This window comes from Molothrus ater, chromosome 6, assembly GCF_012460135.2.
Source record: "Molothrus ater isolate BHLD 08-10-18 breed brown headed cowbird chromosome 6, BPBGC_Mater_1.1, whole genome shotgun sequence".
Classification (NCBI taxonomy): domain Eukaryota; kingdom Metazoa; phylum Chordata; class Aves; order Passeriformes; family Icteridae; genus Molothrus; species Molothrus ater.
This window is the reverse complement of record NC_050483.2, coordinates 27,393,832-27,411,734: the sequence shown is the minus strand read 5'-3', so window position 1 is coordinate 27,411,734 and position 17,903 is coordinate 27,393,832. Positions and strand designations below refer to the sequence as shown.

The 17,903-nt window shown below is 42.8% G+C and overlaps 1 protein-coding gene across 1 annotated transcript in view; it reads right to left on the bottom strand.

The window, feature by feature from the left end:
• Window positions 1-17,903, bottom strand: part of DPF3 (double PHD fingers 3) — a 167,976-nt gene that overhangs the window by 93,478 nt on the left and 56,595 nt on the right. Inside the window, exons 2-3 of the mRNA XM_036383766.2 lie at window positions 7,344-7,504; window positions 2,244-2,351 (exon numbers count right to left, since the gene is read on the bottom strand). Coding sequence (XP_036239659.1) covers window positions 2,244-2,351; window positions 7,344-7,504 — 269 coding nt within the window. The remainder of the gene's footprint in view (window positions 1-2,243; window positions 2,352-7,343; window positions 7,505-17,903) is intronic.

Sequence of the window (17,903 nt, the reverse complement as noted above, 5' to 3'; positions counted from 1 at the left end):
TATTACAGTGGCTGTTTTACAAGAAGTACTTCTATGCAGTTAACATAATTCAACTAAGGTTTAGCCCTAATTTGATGTTGTAGAAGTGCATTGCTTGCACATGACATATAACAATTATAAAAATCTCTCAAAATATATTAACAATTTCACAGCCTCCTCTATAAAAATCAACTATTTGCATATTAACCAAGCATAAGCACTTTCCAGCTGCTAAGAACAGCTCTAAGGAATGAACAGAATGCCCAACCCCTAGGTGGAGTGAAACTATGGAACACACAGATTAGATTTCTTTCAAATTTATTTTATGCGTCCTACAGCTGTCATCTCTGTGCTTTTTAATAGATCTTAAATTTCCACATCTTTTCCCCATACAACCATCTGATGTTTAACTGAGGACAAAGAAGTCAGCATTAGGTAGCTTCCTAGGTTCAGCACTAGGTTTTACAACAGTCTTCTCCAAAACTTACAGTATTTCTGCTGTCCATGTTACAAATAAATTATACTCTCTTTCTCCCAAATTCTCAAAGCTACCTTTAAATGGAGATCTAAGGTGTTCCATAGGTTTTACACTTTCAGATCAGAGAAGGGGAAAATTGCACTTTGGGCTACTGAGTCTATTCTGGATATGCACAGATGGAGTGAAACTGTGGTATAACTGGTAAGAAAAGTTAATCACTAGATAGAAATTGGTTGGAAAATAGATTTAAATGGCAGAGCAATATAACTCGCCTTATTTGGTTGCCACTGGCAATGCAACAAAAGTAGCACTCCTGAGATGCAGAGGAGATGTTTATAGCAGGAAAACAACACAGAGACAGGCATGCTGAGGTCTCTTTATCTGATAACTTTGTGGTAATTGCCTTTCATGCCCTGTGGCATGTGGAATGCACTAATTTGGCATCAGTGAGTATAGCAAAGAGTAATGCAAACAAAAAAGAGTCAAACTCTACCCTGCTTTACCTTACAAAATTACCAAGGCACAGCAGTACTGGCATCATCACAAAGTCTAAGGCAGGCACTTTTACAAGCCAACATCATCCTCTTCCTAGAGTCCAGTCTCATTTTCATCAATGTACGTGACTGATTTCATCAGCTCTTTCTAAGCAGCTCTGCTGTGAGGTCTAGTTCTATTTTCTGGCTGAGATTTTGCCCTTGATTTGAACCCCAACTGATTGGTTATAGGAATTTCTTCCTCTTTTCCAACTGTCCATTGATGTCTCCTATACTGAAGGTAGGGAGTTTTGAAAAACTGTTTCCAACAGAATCAACAGGAATTTTGCCTCTGATTTTAATGGGTTTTGAACTTGTCTCTGTTGCCCTTTCCTCTCTCTCCACCAACTACTGCATAGAAGCAAAGTCATGAGTATTGCTGAGTGTAGCTCAGTTCCCAGGCACCTTCTTCTGTCAAACAGGTTTTTTAAATATTCTAATTTACATTTGGGGGTTTTCTCCTGTACTTTTTATACTGACAGTGTCTCACCTCTTAAAAACCACATACAGCTGTGAGTGTATGTGTTCCCTCTTCCTCATAATAGCTGACCCCAGAGACAGCAAGCCTTTATTACAATCTGCAAGGAAGAATGCACAACACTATGCTCTACCTGACACAGCTGCAGCTCCTCCACATCTGCTTTACAGTCACTCATTCAGCATCCAGACTCATCACTTCACATAGTTTAATTGTGGAAGAGTAGCAAGGACAAGAAGAATGAAAGAATAATAGACAAAGGTACACATAAAGTCAGACAGAAATACACAAATGTGGCATATGCTGCCTATTTTTTATTATTTGTTGTTCATAATCTGGTCATAGCCCTTGTCACCAGCCCCACCAAGAAAAATCTTATCTTATACTTACTGTTTCACACACACAGTGGTCTCTTTCACAAAGATTAGGCAGCAGAAATCAGTGAGACTTTGCACTAGTAAGTTACTGAGGAAAAGTTAGTAATACATTGATTCTTTACATCCTTGTTAATTTTCTAATAGAAGCCAGGATTCAACCCTACAGAAGATAAATTCAGCTCCCCTAGCATTCAATACAACTTGTTCACCTTTTTGTAAGGGATGAGTTGTATGCAGAGGGTTTGGTGGTTATGGTTACAGCAAATCAAGTAAGATGCAACAGATGCAATGAGAAATGGTTGGAAAGCAGCAAAGATAAAGTGCAAGTTCTAAATGCCAGGTTTGCATGTATGCCAGCTGCTCTGCAGCTCGGGAGAGGCAGGCAAACAAATACTTACCAGGTTTAATTTCCAGCAGCTTCAGCCTGGAATCCTCAGGGGGATGCAAACGCCTCTTTTTGCGCCAGCAACGTGCTGGGTATGTGTACAGCTGACCTGGGGCCAGGCCTGAAGATTAAAGGCAAAAAATTAATCACATTTCAGTTTGTAAACCACAAGCACCATCTCTAGCATCTTTGTTCTTGCCCTTCCAGCATCTCCTTGTTGGAGGATTCAACCTGCAAATCATGAGGCAGAGCTACACACTCAAGGCATCCAGTGCTCCTGAGGCTCTTCAACACCTCTTGGGATCAGGCCTACAGAGAATCTAGGTCTCACTTAGACACTTCACTCAGCTCACTGAAATCAGAGCTGCACATAAATAATTTGTGATTTCTTCAGGGTAAATAGAATTTCAGACTCTCCTGGGTCACAAGGGTGATGCCTCCTCCACAGGCAGAGAAAGCCCCTTGAGAGAGAAGAGATGAAGTTCTGACATGCAAATCTTGAGGCCCCGATGCACAGAGCAGGTCAGGAAATTTGTGTCTTCCAAATGGGAGCAAACTAAGACCCAAGAGGTCTGACTCTGTATTTTTGTTTACATTCTGGACTTCTGTTTGAACACTAATTCTTCATTTTGACTCTTCCTCATGCCAATATTCTGAATGGGGGAGGAGATACACCAATAATGTTTATATCACCACATATTCCCTTAAATCACATTTGGCATCACTGGCTTTTGAGCTGCCCTGGCTCTCCTGACAGACACCCTTCAGCCAATATTCAAGCTGTACTTTTCTCTCCTGCATTCAGGACATAGCAGGGCTTTCTGAATGCATCACTGCTAAGGGCACAGAAGCACACTGACAAGTGCTTCTAAGTATCCTCAGCTGCCCCAGATAGTCATGACACACAGAAAGACCCAGCAAGAAAAGTTGGAGGAATTTAATTCTCTCCTCTGCTTTTCCTGCCCTCTCTGTCAACCAGTTCTGGTTTGGCTCCTCTGCCCTTCTGCTGTTCCTGTTGTCTTGAAGGGGCTACAAAGCATGACTTCAATTCCAGACTCATTGTCCTCAAAAATCAGGCAAGACCACATAAGAGAGAGAACAGGAGTGGTGTTGCTATATCTGAAATTGTACTGACAGTGAACAGCTGGACAGCATCAAGGGGGTGCCAGTAAAGCAGAACAGCTCAAGGGCAGGAGGATGGCCCAAGAGTTCTCTCCTCTCTTCTGAAGCAGCCAGGAGAGAATACCAGCTTGGGAACAAAAGCACCTCACCAGACCCAATGAGGATAAAAAAAAAACAACAATTATCCTCTTACTTGGGGGCTGGGAGGAAAACACAATAACACGATTCACCTTGAAGGAATGTGCTCATTGAATTCTGCAGGTGAGACCTAATTTCCTGGTTTTAAATATTTCAGCTGTTGGGAATGTCAGTTCAGACCCCAGCACCTTCCACCGACTGCCAAGGCCTTGGAGCATCTACAGCATACTGCCTGAGTATGGCCAAGTGATGAGTACCTGCAGAGATTCTGGCTGTTTCAGGGCACAGAATGTTATTTGACTTGGACTTTTCATGCCCTTCTTTCACTGATGCCCAGAAAGCTGGGCATTGTGCACATCTCAAATGTCCACAGAAGAACACATTTCAGAACAGGTTGCCCAGGACTGGTTTGCAAATAAAAATGGGAATAACTAGCACTTATACAGTGTTTGGACACCCTTCTTCATGCCACTTTGCAAACATTAACCACTGCAAACAATTGCTATAATGACAAGGTGGATTGTACCTGGCTCTGATGTGAGTAATTAAAGAGGTGGGGGCAAGAAGCCCCACCCTTTCTCAGCAGGTTCTGTGCAAGGACTTGAAGACAACACTGAAATGGCAATTACCACATCAAAGCAATAGGACAGAAAATCAGCCCTCCATTGCACTGGCCTCCACAGAGGAGCCATTTGAAGGAATAATTACCAGCTTTTGTCCCAGACAGAGGGGAGCAAAGATCTACTAGTCTGGGGAGAATATCTACTAGTTTGAGCACTCCTATAAAAAAGAGCAGTTCTGGATTCAGCCAGGACAGCAAAAGCCAACTACACATGCTGAAAGCCCAATTAGAAACTTGAAAGGAGAATTGAGAGAGCCTCTTCCTTAGAGAGTGGCAGGTAGATCAATTAGAAAGAGATGATCCAACATCCACCTCTGCAACCCTTCAGGTAAGCTCTCTGTTGCTACTCAAAGCATGCCTGTTCATCAATATACTGCCATCCACTGAACTTAAAACACTTACCAAACTTTCACTTCATTCAACCCACCAATGCTACCTTCATTTCTCTGCCCTGTTCCTCATCTGTCTCTGTGCTGGCTCACATGAATTGGAGATGATACACAAAGGAGAGGCAACAAGGAAAGGGTCAGTTCTGAATGCTCTGAATGTAGCTCCTTTACAGGCAACCCTGCAGAAGATGGAAATAATGCATATCACCATCTTCAGCCCTCTGTGGGTTGTCTCTCTCTCTGGTACCTTATAGGGCAGCCAGAGAAGGTTCCAACCATTTGCTTACAGAGGAAATAGCAGAACCTGCAGTGAGTTATGTTGTTTATCTCATTAGTGTAGGAGAGTAATAACTCAAAGCTTGTGTAAAAGGCCAGAGGAGGAGGGGAAAAGGAGGGAGTTATGTGCGGTATTGTGTGAAATTAACCCTGAACTGTTTATCATGAGATGCAGATTTCTGACTCCTTTAACAAAGAGAACAGCAAGAACTCAGGTTAATATGCTGAGTTCCTGAGTCTTCTCTGTTTTTCAAGTCTGTGTAAGTGAAAAGAGGTCCTGGAGCTTTGCCATTTGTCTTTATCTTGTTTTCCAGGTTAGGGATAGTAAATGGTAGTGAGCACAGCACATAAGACAGATACTGGGAGGGCTGGCAGAGAATTTTCAGAGTCCTTTAGTATGGGCACAAGCACATTGTGTACAGGCCAAAACCAGGCATGCTAAAACTGTAGAGGGATCCCTTGACTCACCATAATACTACAAGAAATAGATTATAGAAAGACACTCAGGGGAGCACTAAATGGGCTAATAAAAATCAAGAATGAGAAAAGCAAATATGGGGGAGGAGGGCTGGTTCATTTCACACTGATTATTCTAATTCAAAACAAAGTCATCAGATTTGGTGGCCCATGCAGATGCAGGAGGCTTCTTTCACTTGATACTCTTTGTGAAGAATGTTCCACCATTAGTATCCAGTGCAGACCTGCAGGAGAAATGTCACCTATCCCCTTCTGTAGGGGCAGTTGCCAAACAGTTCACTATCAGAAGTGAGGAAGGAAAGATTTGCAGAATGAATTTGCTCAAAGTAGTCCACAAAGCTTGTGGCTGAGAAAGGCAAAGAATTAAGACATCTTAGTTCCTGGCGTGATGCTGTAACACAGTTATGATGATTCCTTCTGCACGTGTACAAATGCCAATGAGACCCACACAAGACTTTCTGTATCTGTCTTTGTGGAAGATGCTGTTGACAAAACATTACTCATGAACACAGTGGATGTATACCTCTCTGTGTGTGTGTGTGTGTGTGTATATATATGTATATATATATATCTTCTGACTGTGGGAAAGGGAAGTTTATGCAAAGCATAATCAATTAAGATTAGAGAATTTTCAGCTGAAACAAAACACTTGACTGTGGTTATGAAGCAATCCTACGAAAGAAGAGTCAGTCCAGAAGCTTAGAAAACTCCCATCTTGTGAACCATGTACAGCCATCCTGAATTACCCCAGCAGTTTTTGTAGCTGAAATATTCTTTGGATATTTTTAACGCTGTAAAAAGATCTGTTGTCTCCTGCACCAGAAGTGGCTGCATTTTATTATATAAAGAGTTTTCTGGTAGAACTGCAAGACAACACAAAATCTACTTTTCATATTTTAGTAATAGGAGGAGCACAAAGATCCTTCCTTTAGTGTATCCTAGAAAGGGGAGAAGGAAAGTTTCAGCTAAGACTCAGCTAGGCACTTTTGAGAAGCAGCAATTGTTTTCTTAGCCCCAGGAGCGTAAAGGAATATCCTGTGTGTTCCTCTCACTTCATCTCCTGTAAACCAGACAGTGGAGGAGATTAGAGCAGGCTTCATCTTCCCATAATTTAAGATCTAGAATTTGAGGTGGTGGAGGGTGAATGTGGGAGGGAGTAAATATTGTTTAGAGAACTGGCACATATTTATGCACATGTGTGCATGTCATACTTCCAGTGCCCATTTACCCCAGGTCCCTTCCTGCCTGGATTCTCTGGGCTGCACTAAAGAAGGGGGAAAAAATGAAGTTAGAAATATACTTTGGTGCTGTTAAAAATCCTTTCCCTGAGCTAGTTATTGGTCAGGTACTGAGCTACAACATAGCCAAATTCCCCTTGGGGTTCAGAAGGACTTCTGTCTGAGCAACATCTCAGTCTTTGGTGACTGTCCTTTGCCTTTCAAAAAGGGATTTCAGATGGATTTAGTTTAACAAAGTAACAACTGACCGAAGTCTACAAAAATAACAGTGCTCTTTTCCCTTGAGCTTCGGAACAGGCATTAGCCAAAGCTCCTTAAGGAAATGTACCAACTTCTTTCTGTACCCAAGGGAACCACAGCTCCAGAACTGATATCCAAGTTAACCTATCCAAAGCAGAACCAGGATGTATAGGTATATTTCTAACCATTGGAACAACATTCATTCAATTAATGGACTCTCCTATATTTTACTTCAGTTTTATATCCTTCCTAATATAGTTCCTTATTTTCAGCATTCATCTGAAAAACTCCCACCTCCATCTTGGAGGTAATTCCAGTCTTAGAGCAGAGCATTGAGTCTTCTGCTACAGACTGGGATTGATAGCATGAAAAGAGCTACAATGATGCAGCCTTAGAAACTACCGTGTCAGGCACTTCTTTGCATAGAGAGAGTAATTAGCATGAGCTCTCTGCAGTTACCAAAGGAAATCCCCTGCAGGCACAGAGGTTTAGGCAGTTTCTCTTCTGTGTGGCCTGTAGCAGGTTTGAGCTCCTATTAATTAAACCCCAAGAGGGCTCAGTGGCCGGCCCTCCGTACATGCACGTGCATACAGAGACACAGCACTACCAACCTGGTCCCCTGTGCCTCTTCTCCATCCAGATGTAGCAGTTGTTCTGAGCCACCCCAGTCTGTGAATCCAGGAAGGGGAGGCGGACGCTGCGCTCGGCACAGAGCCGAGAGTTGTAGCTGCGACAGTGCTCAATTGCTTCTTTGTAGAACTGGTCCCCAAGGCTGCCAAGAGAGACAGGGCACAGTGAGAACGATTGCGCTGCCCCCTCCAACAAGAGTAGGAAAAGGGGACGTGAGGTTGGTTTGAAAATGGACAAACAGAAGAATTTTGCCTGGACAGATGCAAATGTTGGTGACACGAGACACTGATGAAGCAGATCATGCAGAAAGTGATGTCAAATTCATCAAAAGATCAGGCTGTCAGGAACCAGACACAGATCTTTTCAGTAGCAGTGTGGCTACTGAATGAGCAAATGATGCAATCACACTGCCCCATGACCCAGGGTCAGGCCCATGTACACCACAGTGAACTCATTTGATTGTTTCCCTTCCCCTGTAGTTTGTCCAGCCAATTCAGCAAACCAGTCATTTCAAACCCATGTTACAGCAACTGCTGCAGTATGTTTTAGGCAACCAGAAAGCCAGCCAAGTTTAGAAGAACTTCGCTCTGGCATTTCTGGTGCCAAAGAGCCCATAAGAGCAAGGACCATGGTTCTCTTATTGTGTGCTTCTGAGGCATGAAAACACACCCCTGAAAAACTAGAGCCATATCTGCAATGGTCAGACTAGATGCTTTGTCGTAAGCCTTCCAGAGTTTTCCACAGTGAAGCCTGAGGTGCCAGGAGCAGCAGGCTACAGCAGCGACCAGTCAGATCCAGCATGGCAAATGCTGCTTTTCTCTGGAGCCCAGTGGCAATAACTGTTCTAAAGACAATGTCACTTGCTTCATAAATAACTGTTTGTTCAAAAATTCTGTAGAATCTTCATCCTCCCTTGAGATAGGTTTAAAAACTCTGCCTGCTGGAGATTACCAAAATCCTCCCTCCAAATTTTTCTAAACAGGGAAAAGCATCAAAGTAAAGCTACCCTGAGGACACAAAGCAGCTGTCATGCTGGAGCATTGCAAAGTAGGTGGGCCACACTGCTGAACCTCATTTTTGATCTATTGTCAAGGTGAAATTCACTCGTGACACGAATAGCTAGGAAAGATACCTGTTAGGGGTAAGTTCATTAGAAAACAGGAGCAGAATGATAGATGGCATAATTTGCTCTGACTCTGATATTCATTAGTGTGCAAAAAGAGTATAGCACATACAGCAAGTGAACCAAAGGGATGCATGCACAGAGATATTGCACAGAGATTTGCTGTTCTATTAGTTGTTTTCCCCACTATCCTCTTCTGTAGGCACAACTGGCATTTTAACATTTTGCACACCTCTGAATGTCAAATCAGAGCAAATTGCTCTGTTTTGCCATCTGTATCTTTTTGTGACTCACATCTTTTAAGTGACTCCTCAGTTGTACCTTATGATTTACATGGAAGTCAGACTCTTCTCATCTTGGCCATACTGGACCAATATCCTATCACAGGCAGGGGCCATAAGCAGAGGCTTAGGGAAGAACAAAAATACAGCAAATACCAAGGGAGGCACCTCACGTTCTCCCTTCTCAATTCTGATGATCAGAACTCAATTTACCCAAGTCTCAGGTTATCAAATGATGGGGAGGTCAGAACATCCTTTGCCTACAGAGACTTCCTAAGGGGTTTTTAGAGGTTTTGTGCAGCAGTGAACATCTGTGTGAACATTGTGCCTCACAGACCTGTCCTCCCCCTGCTGACCACCAGCTCCTGGGCGGCTGCCAGCACAGGGATATGTGGAGGGCAGCTGAAGGAGAGAGCTCTCTGGGCTGTGCAAGCAAGTGGAGGGTACAGCATGGGCAGAGCCTGTACAGCAGGATCCCTCCAGACACTGAATCCCCTGCAATGACCTCAAACGCCCTTTTCCATAAAAAGGCAGGGGGGAAGGGAAGGGGAGCAGGGGAGAAAGAAAAGATAAGCTGCTCTACTATACAAAGAATGTGACTAGGAAGAAATGAAATCTTATTAAAAGCTGTAATTAAAGTTGTACACTTGTGTAATCAAAGTCAGTAACAAGGAGACCCCAGTTGATCAAAGATTAACAGCTCTTTCCACAAACACTTGAGCTTCCTCAGAGCTATGTCAGATTCCTTCTATATTAAACCAGAGATGCTCTCTAACTCTAAGGAGTTTACTGGAAATAAATAGGCATAGCTATGTGACAAAAAACTGCCACCACTGCATAAGTCTTCCTTATGCCAAAAATCACTTCAGTCATTAGAATATGTACACCACAAAGCATCCATATTGACAAAAACAATACATCTCAGCATTAGGGTACGGGATATATAGGATCTGACTGGAGATTGCCTCAGTTTCCATCTTGCTCTAAGACTGAAAATAACTATAAGTCTTCAAATGTAAAATATTTTGCTTTAAATCATACTATCAAGTAAATTTCAGATTTTTCTAAGTGGGATAAAAGGGCATTTGAGATCCTAATGGCAGAGAAGCAACCAAGCTAATGGGTCAAATTCACTCTTGACAAAATCTTGCAGTCTAGCTGTTTCATTACATTTACTTTAAAAGATTTTTAAATATGCATTTTTTTGCCTTAAAGAAAAATAACAATTTAGAAGTATTCAGTCATCTCCATATTTTAAGAAAGCTTGCCTTGGCTCCACTACTGCAAGCACGATCAAAAAATGCAGTTCTCTAAGTATTCACTGGAAAGCTATTCAGATACTGAGACCTTGAGGAATTACCCTGGCGTTAATTATAAATGGAATTATTTTTTTAAGTGACAAATAATCAAATATAGGAAAGTAAAGAAATGGTATTTCCCCACAACAGTCATATGTCAGTGGTAAACAGCTCCCCTGATATTACTTTTGGGTGCCTAGTTGTTTTGTTTTACCATTAGTTAGGGTTTTTTTAAAAGAACTTCAAACTGAGAGATATTTTTTTCCTTTTTTGTGTGCTACATACCTAAACACAGCATGTTTTATCTTATGCAGGAGAAAACAGAAAGTGTACTAAAATCAGGGCAAAAAAGGGGAAGCACGGTCCCATTGTGTTCCTCATTGCAGAGTCAGGGAGGTGGGACAAATCCCAGCCCCCTCCCAGGAGGTTTACAATGGAGCTGGAGAACAGACAAGGGTGGGAATAAGACTGGAAAGCACATGAGCTCCAATGAAACTCAAACAGATCCGTTGAGTTTGAGCAAGTGAGATACAAGAAGAGAAAAAAAATTAATATTATAAAATGTATCATATGTCAGAAAAAAAGATTAATTATCTGTTACATGCTTCACAGTTTTCCCAAACTGTGTTGCTATGGAAGACTTCCACTTCAACTCCTGAAAAAGTATCTGTAAAAACTATGGGGAATTTCCTCATTATTTTTATGAAAAGTATGTATGAGTCAGTGCTGTGCAGTGACTGACTGCAAGGGTCAATTCTTCCCTTTGGACAGGGGAGTTAAAGGTCACACAGACTTGTCTAGATTGATATTAATGACACAAAATCATCAGCATATGTGCAGATTTTAAAGATGCTGGGAAAAAGCAAGGAGCAGACATGAACAACTGCTGGACAAGGAAGGCAAATCATACTGAAGGCAGCACAACTGGAAATACAGAAAGAGTTGTCAGCACGCTGTGAAAAACACACGCCCTTCAGTAGAGAGCCCCAGGTGAAACCCCAGATGTTTGGGACAGGCATGCCAGTGACACTGCTGGCACACACACAGGCTTTGCACTTGCATACCATGAATACTAAAATAACCCAGTTCTGGCTAACTGATAAAAGCTCCTGCACTTGGAAAAGAACAACCTATGCTATTGCATACTCCTGCAAAGCTGCATAGGAGGGGTAAATGTTTAGTGTGGTTAGGGGCTCTTTATTGGTGAAGAAAGTGAGACTGAAACTAAAGAGCAGGCTGGGAGCAGTGGAAGCTCAGTGTGAATGGGGAGGTGAGCACTCTGAAAGCACCAGCAGCCCTGTGGGTGCTGGGACTGCCATGAGAGCCTGGTGCAATTCTGTGCAGCCTTGCAGGTGGTCACTGCCATGACAGCAAGCACCAGCACAGAAGATCAGAGTTTGTGACATCCTTGAGGTCACTTTTCTTTTAAGTGTTAAGAAACTGAGGTTTTCTATCATGGAATCAGGTCAGCTAATAACAAAGCCAGGGAAGAACAATTCTTCCCTTCCCTCAATCTTTGCCTGCTAGCTCTAACTAGACCATAAGGTTTCTGAGCAGACTCCAACTTACCACTTCTCTGTATAGTACCTAGTGCCATGACTCTGCTGTCTAGGCATGCCTTCAATAAGGGAAAAAAAAAAAAAAAAAGAAACCCAAGAACTTGCCTGTCTTATAAGCCCATAAATTTGCAACAAGGACCAGGAGCCTGACTTCACTCCAGGTGTTCAAGATGTTTCTGTGCTGACAAGGGGTCCTGATGGGCCCTGAAAGCAGCAGAGCAGTTCTCCACCACTACTTTGCAGTCCATCCTGCAAAGTCACATATTCTTTGAGTGCACTTACACCTTTTAAAACAGCTACAAAATAGGCAGAATCCAGAGTGCCCCTCCTGCAGTGCCTAACACAATTGAGGTTAGTACCCAGAGAAGGTGAGCACTCGCTGAACACCTATAACTAGCCATGCTCAACAATGATTACAGGTCCACATCACCCTGGAAAAACTTGTATAACAAAGAACCAGTCCTCCCTCAAGTGCAGTTCCTAAATTTCTTCCAGACACCTCTGAGTATGAATCCAGATTGTCTCCAGTTCTTGAAGCCAGGCCTCATTCTAGTCATTTCCCTCTAAAGCCATGCTCACTACACAACTAGGCAAGTAAAAACCTGATAGCACAGGAAGAAATGACTAGTCATGCAACAGAAAGCAACAGACTTTTTCTTCTACAGTTTGCGGTGGTCCTCAGCCACGATCAAAAATGTGGGCCCTTGCTTTCCTTAAGACCATGGACTTTTTGTTTACTATACATTTAGTCTCTAGTCTTACATTTTAGATCATTTGATACTGTGAGGTACAGCAAGGACAATCAAAAAGGCCTTTTAAATCAGAACTTGTTTTTCAGCAGCACTGCCATCCAGTTTCAAACTGGGTGAGATCCGAGAAGTGGTATGAGAAGTGGTGCAATGCAGCTTCAGAAGATACTTTTTACTCTCCTTTCGGAGACACTCATGAATGAGTCTGGAAATAAAACACCAGTGAGGTCTTAGGCCTTCTCACAAAGTTGAACAGAGACTAAGAAATCATGCAGGCATCACCTGAGTTATCAATTGCCTGCAACACTGGACACCATCTTGGACAACTACGTGTCTTGGCAAGTGTTGAGAGAGCTGCACTGAGCTGGCTATACTATTCCTTTCCAGCACGTCCCACAAGGCCCCTGACAGGCAGCTGCTCCTTCTCTCTATGACCTGTGACACAAAGAATGCCTCAGGGCTCAATTCTTTAGCCACTTCTGTTTAATATCTGTGCAAAACCTTCAGGGAATATGATGAAGTATCTAGGCAGCAATGCCAGCCATGACATTGATGACATGCAGTTTATGTATCTTTTTCCCTCTCATGCCGACAGCACTCTCGCATACCTCACAGTGTTGAAAGCAAGGGCAGCATAGCTAGCAGAGGTGAAGTCAGAGGAGGTCAGAATGAGGCTGATTGGAAGTGGGAAGCGTTACAAACTATGCACTAACATTGTTAATGTGGACAATCTTACAGACACAATCACCAAAAGGGCCTTTCTCTCTCTCTCCAGTCAGCAAAATTCTCTTCTCAAGCTGAAGCCTGGTCATGCTCATGTGTGTTTCTCCCATCTGGACTGGCCTACTCTGACTCTCTACCTCAGGCTAGATAAGCAACAAAGACAGAGTTAGTTACAAAACTGTGGTACCTCCCCTGCCACAAAGCAAGCCAAAGAAGCCCACAGTCCCCTGCCCAACCTCATGTCTTTTCCTCACAAACTCTGAAACACCACTGATTTTCATGAAGAGCACAGTGGACTAAGTTGAAGCTGCTTGAACTTCTCCTTGCTATACCCAGTTGCAGCTGGAAACCTGTGCTTAGCAGAGTCCAGCCTCACCAGGCTCCTGTAGCATCTTCAGACAGCAGACCTTCAACTCCAGAGCATCTTCCCAGAAGAGATAAAGCATTCGGCTTTGCTCATGCCCACATTACGTTGCAAGATGCTACCATAACATTCATCAAAAGATCCAAGCAAAAGAAAATATGATATATTCAAGAGTGTTAGACAACTATTGAGCATTAAACAACAAAGGGCTGGCTAGGCCCCTCCTTTGGCTGCACTCTCTGGAATTTCTAGTTTATAGGCAGTGCTTAATTGCTAGAAGCATGCACCCTTTGCAACTGCACCAAAGTAGGCTGTAAAGATTCAAGAGGAATAGCAAATGGTTTTCCTGGTGTTAGGTGAAGCATAACAGACTGCTCAAAATCCAACCACAAAATCTGATGGCAAGCCAGAAAGTGCAGGAATGTGCAGATTCAGTTTTCTCATAGTGGTCCATTGCATCTGTCCCTGCACAACATTTTCTAATGATGTAAGGGGTGTGAATGTGAGCAAAGGCAATACAGGATTTCCAGATGTGCTACAGAATGACTCAAACTTTCTGGGCTCTCGGTTTTTTAACATAAACTTGGCAGCTTTCTAAACACAGATCTTCAGTCTCCAAGAGCCAGAGTCATTGAGACAGCTATTTCATTTCTATACATAATTTCACCTGATAGACAACATGAAGACTGTATAACTTTCCCCAGCCTGGGAAGCCATGTCAGAGAAACAATGGCTAGCAGGACTCTTTTGGTAGTAGGTAGACTTCACAAATCAGACCACTAAACAGTATACAAAGCAGACAGTGTTGCTGGAGCAGCAATGATCCAAGGGTAAACAAAAGACTTTCCAGGAGAGTTAACGCCTTTCATTGGAAGAACTCATGCAGACAGGTCAAAATAGACAAGCTTCTAGCACTTGTTCACTGCTCTGTGGCAGGTGCAGAGACTGTATGTGGTTCAGGGGATTAGGAGCCATCAGAGAGTTGATGACAAGATCCTGAGTCAGCACTGGCACAGAGCAGACATTACAGCAATCAAGAAGATGCCCTGAGCTATAAGTCTAGGTTGAATCCAAATCAGTGTAAAAGCAATGAGGTTTTTTAGCACCCTCCTCCAAGCACTCAGCATTAGCAGTCTATGTAGAAGAGCAAAGAAATCCCCCTTTTGCATGTATTTACTAGAAGACCTCCCCTGATGGGTTGGAAATCCCTGCTGGCCACTTGTGGCCAGAATCAACAGGGTACTCACTGCTCGAATCACGGTGTGATGCTGATTGGTAACAGAGAGTGCAGCCTCATAGAGTGAGCTACATTCACTGCTCTGGAAACAGGCTTAGGCTGTAATTTAATCCACTGTGAAACTACAGGTATCATCTCATGCAAAAAGGCTGTCTTTGAAGAAAAATGACAAAAGGTAGGCTTAACTCACAATTTGAGGAAAATTGATCTGATTAGCCCCATCCTCACATGTATTGTAAAAGTATGAGAGCTCTGCTGGCATTTCCATTTAAAGTAAAGAAACAGCAGCACAAGTTAATACTGCCAAGAAGAGTGTGGTACATGATGGTATCTTGCCGACAAAAATCTGGCTTTCAGGCTAAAGAGCTGCAGCCCTCTTTGTGCAGGAATAAGGATTAGAACAAGAGGTGCTCCTTTTCCTGCAGCTGTGCATGGCCCTGCTCAGGGCCTGCAGCTGCATTCCCAGTTCTTGAAGCCAAAGTAGTGGGATCATTCTGCCCATCTCACTCACCTGTTAACATGCAGAGTTGTTGGCTGGATACAAGAGGTATCTGTGTATGGTGCAAGCTGATGTGTACTTATGAAATTAGGTATTTCAGAAGATTAAGTTACCAGCCCCGTTCAAATACACTGGACTGTGAACAATTATACTACATTGCATGTGGTAATTTGTCCACATCTTCTCTTACTTTACTTTCATTTCCATGAAGAGGCATCAGCAGCAATGTCCATGTCATACATCAGGCTACCTAAGTTGTTTCCAGAGATAGACATTGCATACAATCTCTATTAGACTCAGCACAGTGACCAATTAGGTTAATCTCAGAGGCAGACTCCTTGGGGATATCTCAGAGCATCTATTCTTTCTCAGGCCAGAGTTTCTGTTTTAAAGAGATGCAGCATCATCCAATTAAATGAACAACAGGTGTGAAAGGTAATAACCTAGACCTCTTTTGTGTCTGAAGACAGCACTCAGAATTCAGCTTGGTCCTAACCTCCCCTAAAAGGTCAAAAATTCTCTCCAATTACTAAGAGAATGAACTAGCGAAAACTTCAGCAACAGCATTAGATTTGACATGACAACATCTAAGGGATTTCTTTATATGTATTTTTAGAAAAGCAACTTAAGCTGCTGGGGCCTGGGGTCACCAGAATTCTGTTTGGCTTAGTGCAACAATGGTCTTACAGGTGAGATGTAGTCAAGACAAAGTCTATCCACTCAGCTCCCATGGTTCTGATTTCCCACAGTGATCCTATCTTTTGCATTCCTGGTAAAAACCATAATCTATCACCTAAGCTGACACCAGGAAGACAGCAAACCAGACTTCTACAAATTGTTCTGCCGTGACTTCCTTTGTAGCTTTAATAGTTCCCCTGCAGAACACCGGTAACACCCTACACTTACCTCAATAATAAATCGTGTGCATTACTTCAGGCACTGTCTGTACTAAAAAGATGCTCAGATCATGAAAAGAAATCCTCTCCTAGCTCTAGCTGTGCCAGCTAAAAATATCACCCATCCCCTCCTACCCTGCTGCTTTTCACTGCTTGTCTCCCAGATCTTACTGCTCCCACACCTCCTGCCAGTGGCAATGTTTGTGTGAGTGCTCCCTGACTCAGTTCAAGCAAGGCCATTCGATCTGTTCGAGCAAACCCAGCTGACATTGCCCGGAAGAGCTGAGGGCAAGCTCACAAAACCCCTTCTGCCTCCAGAGGTATCTCCAGCAGTATGACCAGCTTGGGTTAGCCTTCAAGTGGCACACCTGTTTGTTTGCAATGGGAAAAAGTCTGGCCACACCATCAGTGGTGGGAACTAGGTCACTCAGCCAGCAGCACAGCCCTTTTGAGAGACAGAGCAAATGCAAGTGGGAGTTACATCATTGGCCCAAATGACATCAGCTAAACTGACAAGAGCATTCTTTTTCATGTGTCTCTAAGTATCTCATCTTTCATGAAGCTACATATCTCCACCACAGCTCAACAGGCAGTGGGATGCCAGGAAAGACCAGGGGAGTTTTGCCCCATGCTTTAAGCTATGTCAGAGTCCCAGTTGTCCAAGCTCTACAGCATGGTCCTGGTCTGATTGACCTCTGTTAGCCCTCTTGGACGTTCGCAGGCTGGGATTTCCCCTGCACCCTGTGCAGTTATTTAGTAGACAAATATACAGTGCCATTCAATCCAGGTGGCAGAATTTAAAAGAGATTAAAATAAACATGCAAGTAGAAGAGTAGTACAAATGTTCCTAAATGGCATGCAAGCTTCCCCACTACACTGAACTGCTATTACATTAATATTTTAGGTACTTTCTGTCCTTTGACTAGAAAGAGTTAGTAAACTCACATTTTTCTGCTGGCTCGTCTCTTTTGTAGGAACCTTGTATCTCCTGCTGCAAAGGAAATGCCACTCCAGGAAACAATCCTTTTTGCACAGGGGAAAATGATCACACAAGTAGCAAAGCAGAGATTTATATAGATCTAACATAAAGTCACATAATTATTAGAGTTTACTTTGCCTCTGAGGTCAGTCTTGGGAAAAAATCAGCTAGAGTCAATACTTTGAAATTACTAAACTTGAATGGGTAGCACTTTCAGGTCCTTGGTCATGATCTATGTGTGACAAACTGAATACACATGTAAGAAAACACTAAAATCTACTATGTACCTAGTCAATAATTATCAAAAGAGGAAATTATATTTTCTGTTCTCTATAAAGTCATCTCATGCCTAGATAACTAAAGTTGTGTTTCTTTGAGTTATTATTTCTCCTAAATACACAGGAACAATCATTCTGGTACTTGTATAAATCTGCTGGCCTTGGCAGACGTACAGCAGGGATATACTTGACTCATGCTACATGGGGGAATTCCCGAGATGACTGTGAATTAGATTTCCTTTTCTCACCTCCTTCCCCCAGCTCTACGCACAAATGGAAGTAGGGTAGATTACGGTCATTCCTCTGCTAAAGTTTCATTATTACCCCTCAAAAAGTAACAATAAAAATTGTAAGAGGTGAAACATGCATCCAACACATCATCTCACAGCTCCCTCAGCATAAAGAATGCCCTGTATTGAGAGCACACTGGAACTAACTCAAAGTTCTAGGCACAGGATCTTCTGCACCTGGAGCATATCCCATGGGAGCAGAGCAAACCACCATTGCAAATACTAATATATAATTCTGAGGAGTGATGTTTCAAACACCTGTGCC